This window comes from Neolamprologus brichardi, chromosome 10, assembly GCF_056152115.1.
Source record: "Neolamprologus brichardi isolate AB-2024 chromosome 10, ASM5615211v1, whole genome shotgun sequence".
Taxonomy (NCBI): domain Eukaryota; kingdom Metazoa; phylum Chordata; class Actinopteri; order Cichliformes; family Cichlidae; genus Neolamprologus; species Neolamprologus brichardi.
The window spans coordinates 9,410,901-9,434,494 of record NC_142113.1 but is presented as its reverse complement, the minus strand read 5'-3'; the positions used below and the strand labels follow the sequence as shown (position 1 = coordinate 9,434,494).

The following is a 23,594-nucleotide window of genomic DNA, read 5'->3' as shown; positions in this document are numbered from 1 at the left end:
TGATTTAAAAATAGCTTTTATTGCAGCTTTTTTTTTCTCCTCTGAACAAGCTGCTTTGATCACACCGACGGAAACGATGACCCATGTGCAACATTTGCAGCCTGGTGGGAGGGAATGCAGAAAAGCAATCACGCGAGTTTGGTGACAGCAGAAAGATAACACAGAGACTTCTAAAAGGAGGAAAAACAAGCGCAACAGATATAAATTCCAAATATGAAAATATTTCACCAACATAATTTACATTGATCCTCATTTGGTAAGTGTGACCAGTTGTGTCTTAGAGAATGTGGCAATGAGTCCCAGAGTTCAGCTGTCACATGAAGCCCCACTCCCTCCCGTGCACGTTTGTCGTCCCCAGTCTTAATCCTCGTGGATGTTGAACAGCTTGGCCACTTCGTTCAGATCTGCATGCTCTTCTCCATCCTTGATGATCTACGAATTACAGAAATAAACAATTACAACAACCGAGCGGATATTTTGCTCTTGATGAAACAAAGCAAAACGGCAGCACTTACCTTCCTTGCAACGGGCATTCTGTTAAACACGTTCCACAGGATAATGCCCACCACCACTTTGTCTCTTAGGTAGAAGATGACTCCTTTGCCATAGTCGTCTTTGTTCTCCACAACAGGAGCAGGTGTCACAGAGGCCACCGCGCTGGTGGCTGTGTCCTCCGTTTCACTTTCTGAGCGGATCCCAGTTCCTGCCGCAGATTTGAGAACACAGACTCTGTCTGACCCTTTGTCCTCAAAATATTTTTTTTTTCTCTTTGCTTGAAGGAAAAGGTTGACTGCTCCTACCTGACTCTTCTGTAGCAGCTTTAGGCGTATCCTTGGCAGTGGCTTTAGCAAACACGCCTACTGTTGGTAGGCTGCTGTCAACAATCCCGATAGCCTCGTAGCCTACATCAGGACCCAGATCACTCCTGTAAGAAGGTACACGTGATTTACTGCAGTACCACATATAGTTGAGAACAAAGTCAGAAATCATGCATAACATTTAGTAATTCTTTGCACAAAATGTCTCATGTGTTTTCAAAGTGGGGCTTGAAAGATTTCAAGTTTAAAACTGATCTGATATCTGATTCTACAAGCATGTAGATTAAATACATAATTAAATACAAAATGTTAAACCAGGTCATGTTTGGAGGTGGGAGGGGCAGTGTTAGCAAAAGTACAGACACTCTGTACTTAGGTAGAAGTACAAATATTACTGTTAGAAAATACTCTAGTACTGTAAGAAAGTATTGATTTGACTAGTAGTAGTACAGGCTCAAAGTAAGAAAGTAAAAGGTAGCTTTTTGGAGGATGTTTCTATTTTTGTGCAAAGCTGATTGAACCTTGTGCTATATTAACAAAATGATAAAAAAAATAATATTAGTAGATGGAAATAAAAACCTTTAGTCTATTTTCTTCTAATTGTACTCAGCTTGAATCTGAAGAAAAAGAAGGAAAATAAAAATATACATCTATTTTCTGTTGCCTTCATTGTAGAGGGTGACTCTGTCTCTAAATAGGAAAATGTGTACAGTCATGAGTTAAAGTGGGATTCAGCAGGTGGGGGAACACTAAAATTGGCTGTAGTGGCCAATTTTGTGGGGAAAAGAATCATAACTCATCATCATAACTCTAATATAATTTCTACTGAGAACTCCAGTCCTTAAACTAGCAGCAAGTCTAAATCAGTTTAATTTTCAGCATGTTTCACAATATGAAAAAACATATTGTCACATGTACAGACCCAGTATCTTCTTAAATCCTACTGAGCAGTCCTTACCTTTAAATCTAACCTCTCTTCTTCCTCTCCTGTCCTGTCTTTCTTATCTTTCACCATCCCTGAGTGAAGTTAGACCTTTCTTTTCTCTCCCTGTGAAATACAGCAGCTGAACCTTTAGCTAGCAACACACTGTGCGACAAACTGCACACAAATTGTTTGTGTGTTTACTGATTTTTGTTGAACTGCATTTGAAATTACCTGACACTTAAAAAAAACGTCACTCCCTTTATGCTCGCTCCTCTTCCGCAGGGCTAGCTAGATGCTGAAGTACCGCAACACATGGACATGTGCAGTCATTAGCTGTGTCCCAATTCAGGGTCTGCACGCTTGAAGTACGCATTTTAAGTACGGTTACGTCACCGCCAGGCGACGACGGCTGTCCCAATTCGAAGTGTACTTCAAATGCATACTCCAAATGCGCTGTCGATTTCCCCAAATATCAAGCGTGGTCCGGTGCACGCTTCGTGGTCCCATATATCCCACAATTCATAGCGCGTGTGGGTGTGGATAATTTTGCCGCAAAATACGGCAGAAGGGAGCGGCCGAAAAGTGAACTGTCAAAAGTAAGTACTGAATATCACGTCACTTATTCATGTGAAAATGTTTAATAATGAAGAACATTAAAACATTGCCGTTGGCCACATGTCGGCAAAGTTATGTGACACTAGTGATGTTTGTACTTTCTCTATCTATCTCTCTATATCTATATCTCTATCATAATAATCTGACAATACTATAATATTGGCCATATTATATTTACATTACCATAGTGAGATGACTTTAGTCTCATGAACAACATTAACTAATTATTATTTACTAGCTAATCTTAAATGACTGTTCAGTACAGAAATGAAGCCCTTGAATCATGTTTTACAGTCCTGTGGTCTCAGCCTCAGATACTCAACTAATCAAAGTGATGTCATGACAAAAATGATTGACCAACAAAACAATTTTCTCCTTCAGTTATGTCAAACAAAGCTGTATGTAACGTGTCTCGTGGTTAGTATCATGGTTGCTAGGCAACCTGAACAGCGCGACAAAGCATATACCGTCCCATTTCACACGCCTCTCACTTCCGCACTTCTTGTACTTGTAGTACGCACCGTACGTAGTACGCGTAGTGCGCGTACTTCAAGCGTGCGGTCTCTTAATTGGGACACAGCCATTGGTGTTGTGGCAAAAACAAAAGCCACCGTTCCACTTTCAACTCCTGACCCTGGCACACGCCATCTCTTTTTATGCAACATCCTCTGGTGATTAATCAACAAACAGGACTGCCTTTCATGCGATTCTGTTTAGGCTCAAATCGGTTTGATGTTTGGACGCTGGCAGTACCAAAATAGTAACTTACCCCCAAATGCATTAAACCAAAAGTAACACGTCTCTTTTGAAATGTGAAGAGTAGAAATTACAGATTTTCATTTAGAAATGTAGGGAGAAACCTAAAGTAGATACCTGGAAGAGTAAGTACAGATACCTGAAAATTGTATTTAAGTATTTAACTTAAATGGATTTAACTTCCCACGTCTGGGGGGGAATGATTCAATATTAGTATGTGTAAACGTGTAGCCCTGCCTGCCTGCCTGCAGTATCTGGTGTGACTCTCTTGTGAAGAAATAACAGCAACAAAATGTTTACAAAAATTGTTGATTGGTCCATGACATCGGCTTGGAGGAATTTTCGCCCATTCTTCCGTAAAGAACAGTTTCTATTCTGGGATGTCGGTAGATTTCCTTACATGAACTGCTGCCTTCCTCAATCATTTCTGGTGGATTAAGGTCAGAACTGTAACTCAGCCATACAAAGCTTTATTACTCTCCAACTATTCTTGGTACAATAACTTGTGTGCTCCGTGTGTCGTCATTTTGATGCGTGACCCACTTAAGCTGAGATTCGGTTCACAGGCAGATCTCCTGACCCTTTGCCTTCAGAATTTCCCAGAAGAATACAGAATTCATTGCTCTGATGGAAAGCCGTTCTGGCACAGTCCCAAGCCATGATGGGCATTATGGTGCAAAGCAGCGTTTCCCTTCCTCCAGAAGCAAGCTTGTTTAAACCTCTAAGCTTTATTTTGCTCTGATACAAGCATTTTGAACAGCCTTCTGACTCGTCCTTGTGATCTTTAAGCAATGCTTATGCTATTGTCTCACTCCCACAGATATTCAAGGAAAATAATTATTTACAAATATAAAAGAAGAAGCCCTCTCACATCTGACTGCTATCTCACTGTCTGGCAACGCTTGACTGTAATTTAACATTCACATTAACCGATATTCCTTAAAGTTCACATTGCCCCTCCCTCCTCACAGATATGCTACAATAGACAATTTCTCTCAATAATTAATAACTAGATTTGGCATTGTCTGATTTGTTAATTCAGCTTTTTCTTTTTCCTTTTTTTAAAATCTACTTTTAAAATTTTTGCTAAAATCTGGTCAAGTTTTAGAGAATATATGTAGAAAACTAAAGGGTAGACAAACTTTGGAGCACCACTGTATAATTAAACTAGACACAGTCATTTTGTGCCAAGAAGTGTCACCTAGGATTTCTATGCCAAGAACATTTTCCTCACATCTCTGTTGGAAGTAGTTCTGCTGAAGTGAAACAAATGCCAGCTTTTGAAAACTTTACTGTCAAACAGCTTCCTGAACACTGTGTGTATGTTTATATACCTCACACAGCTCCCATCTGAAACACGAGCACAGAGAGCTTGTACAAAACTGCAGAGCCGGCCAGAACTATGCTTTGTTGATATTTATAGGGAATCTGTTGATACATCTCTTTATATTTTACATGCAGCATTTGAGCATAAACAGACGAACTTTTCAAAAGTTACTGACTATACTTTATAATTATATAAATATGAAGGACTAGTTAATGGAGCTGTGGTAGTGTACTTTTTCTTGGACTGCAGTGAACCCATGTTTCAACAGTGTGTCACATTTCACCAGCTGCTAGCAACATGTATTCACAACATTCATCTGGGTCCTGAGAGTTGCATTCCACACTGTACTTACATTTTTGGTAACTCCCTTAATATCTGGAGTCCTACTGTGATCTTATTTATAATGTCTAACATATGCATGTCCAAGGCCATAAAGTTTTATTGTTTTTAAGCTTTAAATCAAATATTTAACCTTGTTAACCAGTCCGTGTGCTTTTTCATACACGAGAAAAAAGTACACAGTCATTGAGTCGAAAGTTTTACCTATTAGGAAATAATAAAGCAATTACAGGTCTTACTTACGAGGTTCTAAAATGATTTAAATACAACCTCAGATGAAAATGAATCAATCACATGTTACACCATGTGATTGATTAGCAAAGAAATCTGCCAAAAGCACTGTGTGAAAAGCTAAATAAGCTTAACGCACTTGATAAATCGTCAGAAAGTGTGAACCCCTTCATTATATTCTGTAAGTATAATAAAAGCACCACATCTAAATCTGTCAAAATGCTGTTTGTGGTGACAGTTTCAGTTTTAAACAGGGAGCCATTGCCCAAAGTGCTCCAGAAACTGCTGATGTTGTTTCTTATGCGCTCTGTGACCTTGTCTCCCTTGACCTGCGGGAACAGTACCCTGTCTTGATCAGGGCCTCCTGATTTATAATTTAAACACTGGCTTTTTCTCATCTGTGTAAGAGAGTTCAGTGGGGTGGATCGGCACACACCAAAAAAGTGAGGCAAGCAGCTAAGGAAGGCAGTGGGGCACATTTTCATATATGCATGCATAGTTAGTGAGGCAAATATAAAACATTTTATTGCAAGATGGTATTATTTATTTTTTATCGAATTCTGATGAACAGAGATGACTCTTCAGGGGGTTTAAAGTCTCTCTCGGGATGGATTTAATGTCCCCTAAAGACATTTTAAATATTTTAATGGTTTTCAAGACTTCAAAGGAATCATGTATGTTGATCTGACCTCTAAAAGGATTACATTGGAGTCCCTTGCACCACTGCACATGCTCTCTGAGTTAAATGCATTCAGTGCAATCAAAAATTAATACTGTTCTTGCCTTCACAAACTCTTTCCTTCATTTCCACTTAAAAGAAGTTTTCATGGTTTGCATCCACAGGTCTCATTTGGGAAGAGTGAGAAAAAAAATACTTTATAGCCCATAGTAAGTAGAAGTAGTAAACAAAAGTATGATACCTACCAGAACATGGACTGATGCCAGTAGGGTTTGTTGGCTCCCGTCATGTTCTCTCCAGCTAGTCTACCACTCACAACAGCGTGATCGTGGTGCTCCACACGTCTGCGACCTAGTCTGATGTCATAGAAACACGCAGCATCTCCTGCCTACATCAACAAGAATCGATTGGGAACATGCAGTATGGCTTAGATTATGCAGTTTTTATTTCATGTTAACAGGCACTGACAATATTTTCCTAAAACACAACATTACATTCAAAATAGGACATTGGCATTACACTACAATTTTAATTACAGTTTTATATTAGGACTATGACTTGATTGAGCCTGAAGAGGGCGCTTTAATCAAAAAGAAGACAAAATCATCATTGTGCATCAGTTGGTCAAAATGTGGTGGTTTTGGTTAAAACAAGCGATAACAATTATTCCTGTGTCCAAAATGATCAGTGAAACTAGAGGTATGAGCACAATGGGATAATTAAGTTAAGACATTCCCACAGGTTTGAAATTTCCACAAAAGTGACTTTAACTAAATTACTCAGCATTTTCTAGGATTTTATAGGCAAACCAGCAAAGCACAGCACAGGAACTTTTAAAGAGGGATTTTTTTTAATCACAGCTCTTCAGGATCTTGTTAGCAGAAAACATCATATGAACATTAACTTACCACCCAAATATTGGACCTCGCTTGCAGCTCTGCGTTTACCCGGTAGCCACCAAAGTCAGAGTCCACCTCCAGACCTCCTGACTTAGCAAGGTCAACATTTGGCTCTAGGCCAACAGCTGTAACAATGTGATCAGTTTTCACCTACAAAAATAAAACGATAGATAATCAGCAGCTTATAAATAAATTCAATGTCCTGATTTCGTCCGAGTTTGTGTAGAAATCTGAACCTACCAATCTACCATCCTTTAGATGGATTTCTAATTTGTCATCTTTGCAGGTCACAGACTTCACCAAAGCTTCTGAAATAACCTTTACACCCTCTATGAAAACAGGCAAGACATCATAATACAATGAGACACATAAAGAACATTTTTTGTCTTTGGAGACTTATATGAAATAAAGTTGGACCTTTCTTGACTTTTTCTGTTGTCCAGTTGCTCAGATACTCTGGTAGCACTTTTCCCATGTTACCCTTCTCAGGGAACATCTGTATCACCTCCAGATCTGACTCAGTAGCTAAAAAGAGAAAGAGGAAGAACAACAACTAAGAAAAGAGTTACTTATGCTGGACATCAGTGTTCTTATCTACTCTGCTAGTTTCTCAGCTCGTCATCTGTTCTTACATCTCCTGCCAAGGGCACAAGCCAGCTCGCTGCCCAAGAAGCCACCTCCAATGATAGTGATGGATTTTACATCCCTCGAGACCTTATCCAGAGATCTAAAGTCCTCAATCTGTGGGGAAAACAAAAAACAAAAACTGAATTTAGAGCAACAGTCAGATTTTTTTTATGTAACACACAGTAAGACTTCTGTCTGGAAAATCCCAATGCTTGTAATGATCTAAATCAAAAAAGACAAAAAAAAAAATCTAAATTCAGACAACCTTTTTTTTTCCATTTTAAAATAGTTAATATTTCCTTCGTGGTATGCCTTAGCACTCACTCCAACAAGCTGTATATACATACTATCAGCCACAGATGGTTAGAGTGAAACATCTCTACCACCCCCTTGTGGCTACACACTGACCTTGCGGAACAAAGTAGTTCTCATCATCACTTCCTCTCCTGCTCTTTCAATGACTTGTAGATTTCTTGGCACACCACCTGAGAAAGATAAAATTAGCTTCTACCAGGTTTAAGTGATAAAAACAGACAAGAAATAAAACAAGGGAGTTTACCTGTAGCAATCAAACACTTGTCATATGAAATCTCAGTGTCATCGTCCAGTTTTACTTTGTTTCCTCTCACATCCATGTGAATCACCTATAAAAAAATAAGTATAGCTCATTAATAACTTCTACTTTCCAGGTTTAGACCAATAACACATAATGCTTGCAAATCTGTCAATATAATTACTTCTGGTCTGAATACTTCACTTTTATTCAGTATAATTTTATTCATATACTGAATAAAATTATGGAGACTGAGGAAAGAAAACCATCAATCTACCTTTTTTCCAGTGAGAACAGCGACTCCTCCATTTTCTACACTATCCAGCTCTTCTGGGTTAATGTAGAATGATGGCGGCTGGAAGTAGATGCTAGCAAATAAATACAAAAGTATTAAAATGACTAAACCACTGAAAAAGAAAAAAGCTTCTCAGAAATGTTTATAGAGTACACATTCAGTTTTTTACGACAATACCAGGTGTTTTAAAAAAAAGTCTATCACCTCTTTGTAGAGAAACTGCAAGATTTGTTTGGTATTAACATTTATTAAAGGGAAACAGCAGTAAAATAGAGACGTTAGTAACAACAAAATTTTATAAGTAAGATCAGCAGGGATGTCTCAGTGTTCCTGCAAATTTTAAAGATGAGAATGACTGCATTTCAGACCGAACAATGTTGAAATAATAAATTATATGCAGGCATTAATAAACAAGCCATGGATACAAGTTTGGTATACAATAGCACATTATTATAACCGTTAACTGTTTCAAACATTTTGTTGCACACTGAGCCTAAAGACGTCTCTTTAGGCTAAATTTGGGTGACAGTGCAGTGCTTAGTAATGTCGCCTCACAGCCAGAAGGTTCTGGGATTGAAAATCTAAGCTTGGCAGGGCCTGTCTGTGTGGAGTTTGCATGTTCTCTGCTGTGTCAGTTCTCTCGGGGTACTCCAGCTTCCTCCCAGTCCAAAAACAGGCCTGTTAGGTTCACTGGTGAATCCAGTCTGAAGTACATGTGAATGAAACCTTGACTGGTTCTCTGTGTTAGCGCTGTGATAGACTGGCAACCTGTCTGAAGTCAGCTAGGATAGACTCCAGCCCCACGTGAACTTTCTTATAAGTGGCTAATAAAGTGGATGATATGGCGGCAATGTTACATTTGGCAAAGGTCTACTGTACATTATCATAACTCTTATTTATTTGCAATACATGTATCCATCTATTTTCAGCTGTTTCCATCTAATATCAGCAACTGATTACTGTCGGTTAAATAATTCATTGTAAAATGTGAATGAGGTTAACCAAGTTCTTTCACTGGTACAGCCTACATTCAATTCTCTCTGTGCTGGAAGTTAGACATAAACTGCCTAATACGATCTGCAAAATTAGCACCTATTTTTAAGGAAACAAGATATTTTAAGACTTAATTTTGCTTTATTTTTTCCCTTTTTAAAGAACAATGGAAGCCCTGTGTTTAAAACTGAAGAAGGCACAATAGTGCCAGAGGAAGCTTGAATTTTTCAATAATGTAGCAAGACATGGCCAAGGACAGACAGATGCTGAGACAAAAGAACTGAGAGCACTAAGGTTAAATAGACCAAACACACCTCCTTTCTTTTCCGTTCCATTGTTTGAAGCGCAGAGTTTCTGTCACACTGGGATCATCAGAGAACCACAGCTCTTTAGAAAGAGGAGGTCTCATATATGGAAGGTCTGGCTCATCAGTCACAATTAGTACCTGGCAGTAAAAAAAACAAACAAAAAGACTCATATTTACCAAATTCAGGTACAACTAAACAAGTAACAAAGGGAATTCAAAGTGAACATGGGGGCTTTACTGACCTTGGCACCGGGGTCTCTGGCTCGAATAGACCGAGCAGCAGCAAAAGAGGCAGTACCTCCACCAATGAGGAGATAGGGGGCATGTGAGGGCAGCTTGAGAGAGGCAGGTGTGATGCCCACGGCTGATTTTCAGATGGAAGAGGAACAGCAAGCACAATTCAGAGTGAAAGTAAGACAAAAGAGGCTCAGAGTAACTCATTATTTTCCTACAAATAATGAATGGAGACCAGATAAGCCTGCCGATACACTAAATGTACTTCAAAAACTAAACTAATCAATGAAGGAAAAAAACAACCTCACTCATACTGAGGCTGCTGGCTTGTTGTTGGCTCTAGAGAATTCATTTTAGCCTATTTTGGGTTTTTTTTTTATTATTTTAGCTTCTTTAAAGTGTCCACATTCAGCTGGCTGATTCAGGTGTCTTATTTGGGGGTCACCACTCAATTTACCTTGGCAGACGTTTTGTCTTCACTCACAGTGAGAAGCCTCCATGCTAACATGTTAGTATGTGGCTGTGAGTGTGCATGTCACCATGTGCATGAAACATAGTGGGCGCTGGTTTGGCCAGGATGATGGAAATCTGTCGATTCCACTCCCTCACTGGTTTCGTCAGTGCATCTCTGAATGCTATCTTTGTGGCTATTTTATCTGGGGCTGTTTTTAATCTTACTTACATGGCAGCAAATGAGGTATCATTTGCAAAATTCTCAGCTTTTCAATAGACAGTACGCACAAAAAAAAAAAAAGAGATGATAAAAGTGTGAAGCACGCAAAGAATCTTTGTTGTAAAACACATCATCTCAATTTAACAAATCCAACAACATATTTTTAACACATGGAAATTTGCTTTGCCGCCTGCCTGCTTGCACTGACCTGCTTTTGCCAGTTGGTGTCATCATTTCTAATACCCAAGCATATAAAGCATTGCATGCTCTAGATATTTTTTATATTGCTAAACATGCATGGTAGATGAAGAGGAAAAAAACGTATGCAGACAACCTGGAGGCAGTTCGGTTGTTTCACTGGTGGCTACTGCTTCAGTGTCTGATGCTGGAGGGCTTGGCTCCTGGGATGAAGGAGCTGTTTCAGGTTTTGGCTCAGTGGTGGCTGAGAGAGAACACAGTTAAAAATAACTATGAGTAACATTCAGCATATAGAGCAAGAGACAGTCTGGTTTGTGGTTCAGTGAGAGATTTAAAACAGTCTCCAATTCAAGTACAGTCTGCAACGCAGTTTGTTTTAAAGCCTCAAAATCTGCTGCTTACATAAATAAAGTCAAAGCTAAACCATGCGCTATGGAGTCAGCTGATTAAAAGGCTCTAACACCTTTAAAAACACAAATTCCTTTAAAAAGTTGTCACTGCGAACAGCATTTAAGCGCTGCACTTAAGAGGCCTGGAGGAGATCTGTTTAAATGTGTCAAGGTTACAAAGCTTTACTTCCTATTAGTTATTAACATAAGTGGAGTTTGATCAGTAACCGACTACACAGAAATGGCAAAGATCACTCACCTTCTGTCTCAGTGGTTTCTACAGCTAAAGGACAAAAAAAAAAAAATCAAAAAGTGAAACTCAGAAATTTCTCAGAGGTTAACAGTAAAGGTGAAAGTTGTCTTATTAACCAATAGTTCCTAAAAGCTGCTCACCGGGAGGCTCGGGCTGGATGGGTGTGACTGATTCTTTTGCAGCTGCTTTTTGTGATCTGGACGAAAGTTCAGTGATACGCGCCTGATATCTTTGCTGGTCTCCTTTCATAGTAAGGTACGCCTGTAAAACACAGAATATGGACTAAGTCTAGTCACTGACAACTTCAATGATTGCTTCATTTTGTCAAGCTGTCCAATTTTGCCAGTCAGATCTGGTGTCGACGGTTATCTTTCGGTCATGAGCAAACAGGCAGTGGAAGATTTTGTGGATGCAAGCTGAAAAATGAACGCATTAACTTATCAACACTGATTTCCAAATGGAAAAATCTATCTCTACCTCCAGGTTGAGGCCTTTAAACTAGGACTGGGTGATATAGCCATTCAACCATTTTCTTAATTACTTGCGCAGTCTGGGATATGCTGGGGCAGTGGAGTATATCCCAGCTCACAGAGGGGATCAGGCGAGTTACAACCCAAACAGGTCACCAGTCTATCGCAGAGCTGGCACAGAGACAGACAACCGCACACACACACGCATACACTCATATCGACACCTACAACCAAATTAAAAATCACTAAATAACCCAACATGCATGTCTTTGGACTGTGGGAGGAAGCCAGAGTACCCACAGAGAACCCACACTGGTAGAAAAAATGCAAACTCCACAGAGGAAGGGCCAAGCTGGCTGTCAGAATCTGCTGGAGGTGACAGCAGATCACTCCCATCACGGTTGTTATACTGATTTTTTATTATTTTTTTAAAATCTATCCATATAACTGCTCTGCTATTCAAACAAGCTTAAGTAAAGCCAACAACTAATAATTCATAGTCTGAAAGTAAACATTAACTTCATGCATCTGTGAAAACAATCAAAATGTCTGATTTGCTAAGATGACACGCTACAAAAACATGTTCTTTTAAAAAACACCAGACTCTGTTGACAAAAACAGTAACTTTTATTTACAGACAACAAAAGTTGGAGGTCACACTGCATGACTTAAGTGTTGTAATGTGTTATGTGGGATCTGTGTGGGAAGTCTCAGAATAACACAAACTAACAAAGCAGCCATTGCAGCAGTGGTCAAACAACTCCTGTGTTGCGTGAAGTAAGATTACTAATTTTGTTAATGGAATCTGGTGGAGAGTAACAACTTGATTTCTTTTCCAATGAAAGCTGTACTTTCAGGTGGCTACAATCCACGTCGCTGTTGACTGTCTACAGCAGTACATGGATTTTAGTTTTTACTCCGAGTAACACGGTGACTGTGGATCTGAACCTCATACAGGCTCACTTCAAAGAAACTGAACCATCCCTACCGAACAGAACATAAACCAGCTGCTTTTAACACTGCCTATGAAATAATGTTGCTTTTATATGGGGGTGGCTGTAGCTCAGGAGAGCAGGTCATCTACTGAGCTACAGCAACCCTGTGGAAGGCTGGTGGTTCGATCCCTGGCTCCCCCAGTCTGCATGCCAAAAAACCTTGGGCAATATACTAACCCCAAGTTGCTCTCCAATGCATCCATCTGAATATGGATCAGAGTATGAGTGTGTGTGAATGTTAGCTAGAAATCACTTAAAGCATAGAAGAAAGTGCTTGTGTGAATGGGTGTGAATGGATGTTAATGGGTGAATGTGGCATGTTGTAGGTTTGAGTGTTCCGGGAGAGTAGAAAACCGCTATATAATAATCAGTCCATTTACCATATAAAATACAGAAATATGCAGGCCTTCTAAATATCTTGTATTGGCATTAAGCATAAAAATATAGATTTGTTTTTCTTTTGTCCATATTGCTCAGCCCTTAATGTTCAATTTACAGAAATAAACCCCAAGAAAAGGGGCGGAAAATCATTGCTCCAATTAATAAATTTGCACACTCTCTCTATGATGATAAACTAAGCTTACTCACATATGCCACGCCAGCAATGGAGGCTGCTCCAACCAGGAGGGCATACTTTAGATTATCCCCACCACCCCCTGGCAGCCCACTGGACATGTGAGCTGTGGGTACATGTGTTGGTATTCTGCCATTGTTCAAACCTGAAACGGTAAACCAGCACACACATGATTAAACACTGATTAAAGCTACAGCACTCTTAATTATGTTCACAAACGTTACTAAATCAGGGTTCAGTCCTGCTTCTAATAAAAAGAAATGGCCAAGTAGCTACCTGTTTAATACACGCTTAATACATCTGTGGATGTTGACAGTGGAAAAGGACTGAGTAAATATATGCTCCTGTGCTTGCCCTCATCACACCTCTAGGGTTTAGGAAAGCGCCTTAAATTACTTTTCTATAAAATAGAGGCAATGGCAAACCTATCTGACTTGCGTTGCAGGTGTTATTCTACTCTAAGAGTAATAGATATAACGTGACATATTATTATGAAGATTAATGTACATTCTAGCAATCTACATACTGCACAGGACTGGGCTTATCATTTCTGGGTCATCAGAGACTGCAAGACCCCATGATTCAAATCCAACACTGGGCCCTTGCATACGCTGCAAAGCGTAAACGGGCACAGAACATGGTGTAACACCTGTACCAGCACTAGACACGTGAAAAACATGCTTGCTGACGTTATCAGTTAACGTTGGCGCTTCAATCAATGAAATGAGATGCAGTTTAAGTTAGGTCGTTACTGAAATTACATCTTGCGTCGTTAACGTTTGCTAATTAGCTGAGTTAGCTTTCTAATAACCATCCAAAAGTCGCTGAAATTTACATGCGCTAAGCTAACAGGGCTACCCCCCCGTGGGTTCATGTATTGCTGCTGTGTAATATCATACTACAGGCAGTGCATGATTAAACCGAGGTCAGCTAAAAGGAAGACAAGTTACTGTAACTAGATACTTACCTGCTTTTCTCACATTCTGCCGGCACAGAGTTGATGAAGTTCTAGCCAAAGGAGCGAGCTTTTTCCACACAGTCCTACATTTCAGCATTGTGGCTCAGCTCCCGGTTTACTCGCAGACTTGTCGGATAAAAACACAAGCCCGTTTACCCTTAATTTAATTCCAACAGCCTGCAGACACTGACAACTAGCTGCACGGCACCACACGCCAAGGCCAGGGACAGGTCATACGTTTCTGGGGAATGATGGGTAATTGTAAAGACGGTAAAGACGCCTAAGATTGGTCGCCCCTAAAAAAGAAGAAGAAAAAGAAAGATGGCGTCGCTCCTGACATGAATGACAGCAACTTTGTTATCGCAAGTAGCAGCTATACTGAACTCTTTCATTCAAGGCTCTTTGGTAATTGCGCGAACCCCCTTCTTGTTCCTTTCTTAAAACAACTGCAGTCAGAGTTTACTGCTGCCCCCTGCATGTCATTTAAAGTAATACTACAGTAAATTGTTAAAAAACGGCTTTAAGTTATGAAAACACAAAATGAGGTTGTGTATTCATGCAAAACACATTTAAACATAATAATGAATATTATTTATATATTATTAACGCAGCTAATGACTTAAAGAATTTCAAGAAATAAAAATCTGTTTAATATAATGTGCTTTAATGAATTTAAATATAGTCCATGTATGAAGGTTTATTGTAAGTTATATAAACAAATCTTTATTGGGTTTTTACTGTCATAATTTATGAGTGGTAGGCTAGATTTCTAATAATCTAGTGTTGCCACCTTCTGGTGGTTGAATAGAATAGAATAGCCCTTTATTGTCACTGTTCAACGAAATTGTGGGTGCTCCACGCCAACTGTGCCAAAATAAAATATAAATAGTAAGACAGCAGGAATGAATAACAAACAGGAGAAATATGTACAAAAACAAGAGTAAGGTACACATTAGAGAACGAGTTGCGAAGTGCTTGGAAGTAGTGCAAAGAAAAAGACTGAGGTCTGAATACTGTCTGTGTATGAGTGGCCTGAGCGAAGACTGTTACTCAGATCGGTGGGTGAGTAGGCAGGGGCAGGGGTGGGTGTGAGGAGATAGTGTTTGTTTACAGTCCAAATGGCCCAGGGCAAGAAGCTGTTTGTGAGTCTGGAGGTGTGGGACCTGATTGACCAGAAGGGCAGCGGATCAAACAGGTTGTGGGTTGGGTGCAAGGGTTGATGTGTGATAACCCTGGTTTTCCTGAGACAGGAGCATCTGGCAATGGCCTCCATTTCTGGGCAGTGTTCATTACGGTTCTGGCCTTCCTGTTCTCAGTTGTGGCCCATATGTACCAAACACCCAGGCAGTAGGAGAGCATGCTGAGGAGCAGTGGACGGCCACCAGCAGCTTCTGGCCAAGGTTGTTCTTCCTCAGGACTTGGAGGAAGCGCAGCTGCTGCTGGGCCTTCTTTACCAGGGTGTTGGTGTTGTGGGTCCAGGTGAGTAAAAGGGATTCATTCTGTTTATAGGAATGCTATAGTCAGCCATCAGCTGCATAATGGTGATTTTGAAAGACTTGTCATTTGCACATTTCAAAGCTTGCTGGTAAATTATAAGGCAAGGAAATAACTTTGTGTTGGATAATGAGGATTAATGTACTTCCTTTTTTTGAGAAGAAAAGCTAAATAAGCAATGGCGGGTAGCTCTTTTTACTGGCAGGAGAAGTTACTACTTCCCTGATATAATAAAAGATCATTTAGTAAAAACAAGCCTCTGAGTTGCTTTGTTTGTATGTATGTGTGTTTATGTAACATAATAAAGTCAGAACATTTCATACAAATTATGAAATATAACTCTGCTACCACAAATACAAATACACAAATGCCACAAAAAAAAAAGATATGCTGGTATTTTATAACTTAGCTTGCAACATAAAGTGTAATTTCCTAATGTGTAGCATGTTTTTTGATTTGAGATTGCAATTTTCCCCACTTACAATGACCAGTTTAGCTAGGTTGTTTTGCTAGTTTTACACAGGTTGTGATTTGGTGATGCCATGGAAGTGCACATTGAATGGGATTCTCTTCAGCCCTGATCCTCCTTACCCCCAGAAGCTGCTCTGAGACTTCATTACAGGAGGAGATGATCCCCTGTTCTGTCATTTCACCTGTTTAAATTCAGGAACACTGAACTCACACAGCCACAGAACTCTGGCTTACTTGACTGAAGAGGAAACTTAAGGAAAGAACTAAAGAAATTCCAAACTCTTAAAAGTCCCAGATGCATTTTCCTGCATCAGTTTAATATGATGGACACTTTTTTGAGGAGTTCACAGCTGTTTGTGAAGCTTTGTGATAGCCTTATTTGTGTCATTTTAATTTAGGATATATTTCAATATGATATCAATAGATTTGATAGTAAATTGAAAGTTCCCTTTGGCTTCATGTGCTCAGAGTGTCTGGTTCTCTTTTAAACTCCTCCTGCTTAACACTCTGGTCCTAGGTGTGAATATTATTGTTGCATTTTCAGATATCCTCTTCTTCAAGCCCCAGATAATGATTCTAGGTGTAAATCCCAATAAGCTTTGCCCAGGTAATCTAACAGGAAAGGCACTCAGTGAGTGAATATCAGATCGAAATAAATCTATGAAAACACAGGGAGGAAACACTTCATCTCAGGCTCATGTGACAATCACAGCTGCAGAGGAGTTTTAAATTTAAATGTATTCTTGTAAAAACACTGATAGACCTCAAAGCTTTATTCCTTTTTAGATCATACCAGCAGGAGTAGAGGCAGACACACACAGGATTATTTATTGACTGATTTTTATTCACTTATGATTATGAAGATTATTATATATTATTAATCTTAATTTCAAAGGTAAGGAAAGGACGAAGAAGAAGAGACAGAGGGAGAATGAAGGTAGAGTAGAGAGAAGGTGAAGTGGAGGGCCAGGGGAGAGAAGGTGGTAGAGGGAAGATGGAGACAGGTGTTAGGATGCCTGGGTCGTTGACCCAGGGGTTTTGAGTTTATTATATTATTTATAATTTCTAGTCTTTGGGTTTTCGTTAGAGTCATGTCTTATGGTTTGTCTCTGTGTAATCCTTAGTTGCCGTCTCCCCTGTCTGCTATATCCCCGTGTCCAGTCAGTGTCTGTGTCTGCCCTGGTCCCACATCTTTGTTCCCTCTGTTGTAGTGCCTGCATGTGAGTCTGTGTCTTTTGTTCAGTCTGTGTTATGTGTTTCCTGTTTTACTTTGAAGGTCTCTGTCTTATCGCAGTGTGTTCAGGTTACGCTTCCTTGTCTCGTCAGTTCTGATTTGGCCCAGCTGTGTTTCCCTCCTGTTGTCCATTCCCTGATTGCTCCCTCTATGTATTTAAGCCCTGTGTTTCAGTTTGTCATTGTCGCAATCTTCTGTTATGTGATGGCTGCGTGCAGGCAGGAGAAGGACCCAAAGTGCAGACTCCAGAGACAAAATTTAAACTCAAATATAACATAACTGGAAATATCAAAATAAACTTACACCGGAGGACTGAAAAAACACACAGCTATATAAACGGTAGATCGCGACCCAGGCATCCTAACAACAGGAGGATGAAAGGAGGGAGAAACAGGAAGTGGATTAAAGGTGGAGTGGTGAAGGTAGAGAAGATAAAGGGAAAGTGGGAAAAGGGGAGAGGAAGAGGAAGCTATCGCTCTCCCTGAGTTGAACCACCAGTTTCCTCAAAGTTTGTGTAACTAGTAGATGTTTTTTTCTTTTGGAAGCAGCTCTTCTAAACAGAGGACTGGATGGGTTTGATTTGTGAAACATGGAAGACATTATGGATTTTCATATTGCAAGGGAGTTTTAACTTCACAGAGACAGGGTTGACCAAGGCAGAGATTTCAAAAGGGCCGATGAAGTTAGGTGTAAGTTTTTTGGATTCGGTCCTGACAGGAACAAAGCGGGTAGAGAGCCGCACCTTCTGGCCGACGGAGTATTCGGGTGCTGGGGTTCGGTGCCGGTCTGCGATGCGTTTGTTGTTCTCCTTTGTGCGTAGTAGGGCCGCCTGAGTTGCCCGCCAAACTTGTCGGCACCTGCGCAGATGAGCCTGGACCGAGGGTACAGAGTGCTCACCTTCCACAGCAGGAAAAAGAGGAGGCTGATATCCCAAGGAAGCTTCGAATGGAGACCGGCCGGTGGCAGAGGCAGTCAAGCTGTTATGGGCGTACTCGATCCACGGCAACTCCTCACTCCAGATGGTTTGATTGGTGGAGGCGACGCAGCGCAGGGCGGTCTCCAGTTCCTGGTTGGCCCGCTCGGACTGGCCGTTGCTCTGAGGGTGATTGCCTGAGGATAGACTGACCTTTGCTCCCAGAGAGTTGCAGAACTCCTTCCAGACCCGAGAAGTGAATTGAGGCCCTCTGTCGGACACTATGTCTTCCGGGATCCCATGCAGGCGGAAGACGTGCGTGGCGAGTAGGCGTGCGGTCTCTAGAGCTGTGGGAAGCTTAGGCAGAGCAATGAAATGAGCCGCTTTAGAGAAACGATCGATTATGGTGAGTATGACGGTGTTACCTGCTGAAGGAGGTAGCCCAGTAATGAAGTCCAGTGCTATGTGAGACCATGGCCTGGAAGGAGTGGATAATGGATGGAGCTGACCCGCCGGGGGTTGGTTTGATGGTTTGTTTCGGGCACAGACCGTACAAGCGGTGATGTATTCCCGAGTATCTTGGGTGAGTGAGGGCCACCAGAAGTACCGCTGGAGAAACTTGATGGTGCGATGTATCCCTGGATGGCATGAGAACCGGGCTGTGTGAGCCCATTGCAGGACCTGGGATCTGACAGAGCGCGGAACATAGAGTCTGTGGGTGGGTCCCCCTCCCGGGTCCGGTTCGGCTTCCTGAGCCGCCCGGATGGCTGCCTCGATCTCCCAGGTGATTGCCCCGATAGTACAGGTTGCCGGCAGGATGGAATCCAGATCCGCCTTTTCTTCAGCCGCGGAGAACTGACGGGAGAGAGAGTCCGGTTTGATGTTCCGGGAACCGGGTCTGTAGGTGATTGAGAAGTGGAAACGGGTGAAAAACAGGGCCCATCTGGCCTGTCGAGCGTTGAGACGTTTCGCCGTTTGAAGGTAGGCCAGGTTTTTGTGATCGGTCCAGACCACGAAGGGTTGAGTGGTACCCTCCAGCCAATGTCACCATTCTTCCAGGGCGAGCTTAATCGCCAGCAGCTCCCGGTCGCCCACATCGTAGTTACGTTCTGCAGGGGTGAGACGACGGGAAAAAAAAAAAGCACAGGGGTGCAGCTTACCCTCCTTCTGTTGGGAAAGGACGGCCCCCACTCCTGAGTCGGATGCGTCGACCTCTACCACGAACTGAAGAGTGGTGTCAGGCTGGACCAGGATGGGCGCTGAGGCAAACCGTTTCTTGAGCTCCTGAAAGGCTGATTGGGCGGCGTCACTCCACTGAAAAGCAAGCTTGGGAGAGGTTAACGGTAAGGCAATCCTGCTGAAGTCCCGTATGAATCTCCTGTAGAAGTTAGCGAAGCCAAGAAAGCGTTGCAACTAGCGACGGTTGTTTGGCTCAGGCGAGTTCACAACAGCCTTGACTTTCACAGGGTCGGGTCGGAGATCTCCACGCTCGATTATGTACCCTAGGAAGGCAACAGTGGGCACATGAAACTCACATTTCTCGCTTTTGACGAACAGCCGGTTCTCCAGAAGGCGTTGCAGTACCAGCCGGACCTGGGTCTCGTGTTCAGCCTGGGAGGAGGAGAAGATCAGAATGTCGTCTAGGTAGACAAACACAAATCTGTTAATAAAGTCCCTTAGAACATCGTTGACCAGAGCCTAGAATACTGCAGGTGCGTTAGTGAGGCCGAACGGCATGACCAGATACTCGAAATGTCCAAGGTGGGTATTGAACGCTGTCTTCCATTCATCGCCATCTCGAATCCGAACCAGGTGGTAAGCGTTTCTTAAGTCCAGCTTGCTGAATATGGTGGTGGCCTGGAGAAGTTCGAAAGCAGAGGTGAAGTGGCAGTGGATATTTATTCCTGACCGTAATGTTATTGAGTCCTCGATAGTCAATACAGGGTCGGAGGGTCTTATCCTTCTTTTCCACAAAGAAAAAACCCGCTGCGACGGGTGAGGAAGAGGCACGGATGATGCCGGCAGCGAGGGATTCAGTTATATATTTCTCCATAGCCTCCCGTTCCGGCAGCGAGAGGCTATAAAGGCGGCTGGTCGGTAAGGGAGCTCCCGGCAGCAGGTCTATGGTGCAGTTGTAGGGCCGATGGGGTGGCAGCGACTGGGCTCGGTCCTTCCGAAACACCTCAGCGAGATCGTGGTAAACAGACGGCACATTCGCTAAGTCGGAAGACCGTGGTGGCTCTGGGCCGGTGACTGATGTGTTTGGAGGTAAGGCAGCCTTAAGGCAGGTCATATGACACTCCTCCCCCCAGCCAGTGATGCCTCCTTTCCGCTAATTAATAGTGGGGTTGTGTTGCTGGAGCCAGGGATGCCCGAGAACTAACGGCGTCTGGGTGGCGTGAAAAACAAAAAAGCTAATCTCCTCCGAATGATTGCCAGACAGTGTGAGGGTGAGCGGTTCAGTGATGTGCGTGATGTCGGGGAGGCGCTGCCCTGACAAAGCCGTGACACGTAAGGCGTGAGGCAGTGACTCCACCGTTACACAGAGTTGTTTTGCTAGTTCAGAGTCAATGAAATTTTGTTCTGCTCCTGAATCAATGAGCACAGAAAGAGAATGACACTCTGAGTGGACCAGAAGCTTAGCCGGCAGGGCTAAACGTGGAGGAGATTTATCCTGATTCAAACCGCCCACCAGTACTCCTACCATCACTGGCGCGCCTTTTGCTCACGATGGGCAGGAGGCGATCATGTGTCCCTTGTTACCACAATACAGGCACTCACCGGCCGTGATGCGCCGCTGGCGTTCCGCAGCAGTAAGATGGGAGCTGCCAATTTGCATGGGCTGTACCTCTCCGTCGGCACCCTCTGGTGTCCGGGAGGACCGGTAATCGGCCGAGGCCTCCGCCCCTCGTTGCCCCGCGGCCTCCTGGGAACTGGAGTTCCGTGCTTGACGACGAGCCCGTAGCCGCTCATCCACCTTAATGCACAAAGACATCAGTTCATCAAAAGCAGTGGGAAGGTCCCGCATAATCAATTCATCCTTCAGATCCTCTCGAAGGTTGTTTAACAGTGTGCTCCTGAGCGCCTCCGGTCCCCAGCCGGTTTCTTCTGCCAAAATCCAAAAGTCGATTGAATAGTCTGCCATACTCCGCTTACCTTGCTTGAAGTTAAGGAGGCGGAGCGCCGCAGCCTCGGCTCCAGAGCCTCTGTTAAACACAGTCTTACATTTAGCCACAAACACCTCAAAAGAAATCCCAGGGTCGGAGTTTAGTACCACCTGGGCCCATTTCAAAGCACGATCCCTTAGCATCTGTACAAAGAAAGCAATCTTCGCCCCGTCATTGTTATGGAAGCGCCACTGTTCGCGGAAAATCAATGCGCACTGGGCCAGAAAACCAGAGCACTTCTCCGACTCACCCGTAAAGGGTTCAGGCGAAGGCAGAGGACCGTCAGAGGAGGGAGTGACTGCCGATGAGGGGCTTGCTGTGGCCGCCGCGAGTGTTTCCTGCGGGGCAGGGTGAGCTGGCTGGGGATTCCCCGGCTGTACGCCCCCTGGTGTAGTCAAACGGGAAACAGCTTGGGTTAGTGCGGCGATCTCACCTCGCTGCTGGTGTAACATTTGTTCGTGGCGGGTCAGCGCTGCTTCTTGGGCAGCCAGTGCCTGTCCGACAGTATTCTGGTCTGCTGAGTCCATGTTGTGGCTGGATCGTTCTGTCACGGCTAGTGAAGCGGACTCAGGCGCAGACCACTAGTTCCTTCAAACAAAAGTGAATTTATTTACAGTGATTCCCACAGGTGCAATATATATACAAAGGTGTGCGGGAAAAGGGTCGGGGTTCGGGGTCCAGGAGTGACAGGGGAAGGAGTCCAGGGTGGGGGCTTTCCATACACAGACGACAGCTCCTCTCTTCACCACCACTCGTCTTGCACACACTCAGTCACAGTTGCACAGGGTCCAGGGGAGATCTACACACATAAAGGGAGATAGTCAGCTTCCAGGTTCACAAGTACTCACGAGTTCAAAATAACAGGTTTGCAGGGTGACTGACGCTGATGGCTCAACGATCCAGCGACGAGTAGAGCAGACTCGCCATCTTAAGTAGTACTCTGATTCGTAATCAGCAGCAGGTGTGCTGATCATCCCCAGGTGCGTGGGCCAGGGGCGGGAGCCCATACTGAGCTCCGCCCCGGCAGGAGAAAGAGAGTGGGAGAGGACGAGAGAGAAAGAGAGCAGAAGCAAGAGAGGAGAACAAACACAAAACATAGCGCCTGACTGCTGTCAGCTGGCGAGGTGCGGGGACCATGACACTTCTAATGATACTGCCAAGGGGAAGCATGTATAATGTAAACAGAATTGGTCCTAGCACTGAACCCTGTGGAACACCATAATTGACCTTAGTGTGTGAAGAGGACTCTCCATTTACGTGCACAAATTGGAGTCTATTAGATAGATATGATACAAACCACTGCAGCGCAGTACCTGTAATACCTACAGCATGTTCTAATCGCTCTAATAGGATATTATGGTCAACAGTATCGAACGCAACACTAAGGTCAAGCAGGACAAGCACAGAGATGAGTCCACTGTCAGAGGCCATAAGAAGATCATTTGTAACCTTCACTAAAGCTGTTTCTGTGCTGTGATGAAACCTGACTGAAACTCTTCAAATAAGCCATTCCTCTGCCGATGATCTGTTAGCTGTTTGACAACTACTCTTTCAAGGATTTTTGATATGAAAGGAAGGTTGGAGATTGGCTTATAATTAGCTAAGACAGCTGGGTCTAGAGATGGCTTTTTAAGTAAAGGTTTAACTACTGCCAGTTTGAAGGCCTGTGGCACATAGCCCATTATTAGAGATAGGTTGATCATATATAAGATCGAAGAATTAATCAATGGCAGGACTTCTTTGAGCAGTTTTGTAGGAATGGGGTCTAAAAGACACGTTGATTGTTTGGAGGGAGTAATTATTGAAGTTAACTCAGAAAGATCAATTGGAGAAAAAGAGTCTAAATGAATATCAATGGTACTAAAAGTAGCTGTAGATAATGTTACATCTGTGGGATGATTATTGGCAATTTTTTCTCTAATTTTATTTGTGAAGAAGTTCATGAAGTCATTACTAGTTAACGTTAAAGGGATGGTTGGCTCAGTAGAGCTCTGACTTTTTGTCAGCCTGGCTACAGTGCTGAAGAGAAACCTGGGGTTGTTTTTATTTTCTTCAATCAGTGACGAATAGTAAGATGTTCTGGCTTCACGGAGGGCTTTCTTATAAAGCAACAAACTATTTCTCCAGGCTAAATGATGATCTTCTAAATTTGTGACACGCCATTTCCTCTCCAGCTTATGATTTATCTGCTTTAGGCTACGTGTTTT

At 42.7% G+C, this 23,594-nt stretch overlaps 1 protein-coding gene across 2 annotated transcripts; it reads right to left on the bottom strand.

Moving 5' to 3' along the window:
• On the bottom strand, window positions 1–18,476 carry aifm1 (apoptosis inducing factor mitochondria associated 1). Of its 2 annotated transcripts, XM_006799521.2 has the most exons (19): window positions 18,050–18,476; window positions 14,118–14,404; window positions 13,165–13,295; window positions 11,252–11,372; window positions 11,118–11,141; window positions 10,606–10,713; window positions 9,607–9,728; window positions 9,372–9,502; window positions 8,047–8,137; window positions 7,776–7,860; window positions 7,625–7,701; window positions 7,222–7,330; window positions 7,007–7,114; window positions 6,830–6,918; window positions 6,599–6,739; window positions 5,936–6,078; window positions 801–925; window positions 516–703; window positions 1–432 (listed from the first exon to the last, which is right to left on the bottom strand). In XM_006799521.2, the coding sequence occupies exons 2-19, from the start codon at window positions 14,203–14,205 to the stop codon at window positions 361–363; spliced, it is 1,953 nt and encodes a 650-aa protein (XP_006799584.2). In that variant the 5' UTR covers window positions 14,206–14,404; window positions 18,050–18,476; the 3' UTR covers window positions 1–360. The 2 variants fall into 2 exon arrangements, with proteins under 2 accessions (XP_006799584.2, XP_035767345.2); XM_035911452.2 differs by lacking the exon at window positions 18,050–18,476 and having other exon boundaries at window positions 14,118–14,517.
• Window positions 18,477–23,594: the final 5,118 nt, after the last annotated feature.

Excerpts from the sequence above, each read along its gene's own strand:
- aifm1 (XM_006799521.2), bottom strand. The coding sequence starts at position 14,205 with ATGCTGAAATGTAGGACTGTGTGGAAAAAGCTCGCTCCTTTGGCTAGA. Across the intron at positions 13,296-14,117 it reads GCAGAATGTGAGAAAAGCAG|GTTTGAACAATGGCAGAATA; the intron begins GTAAGTATCTAG and ends TTACCGTTTCAG. Across the intron at positions 7,115-7,221 it reads TTGTGCCCTTGGCAGGAGAT|CTACTGAGTCAGATCTGGAG; the intron begins GTAAGAACAGAT and ends TTCTCTTTTTAG.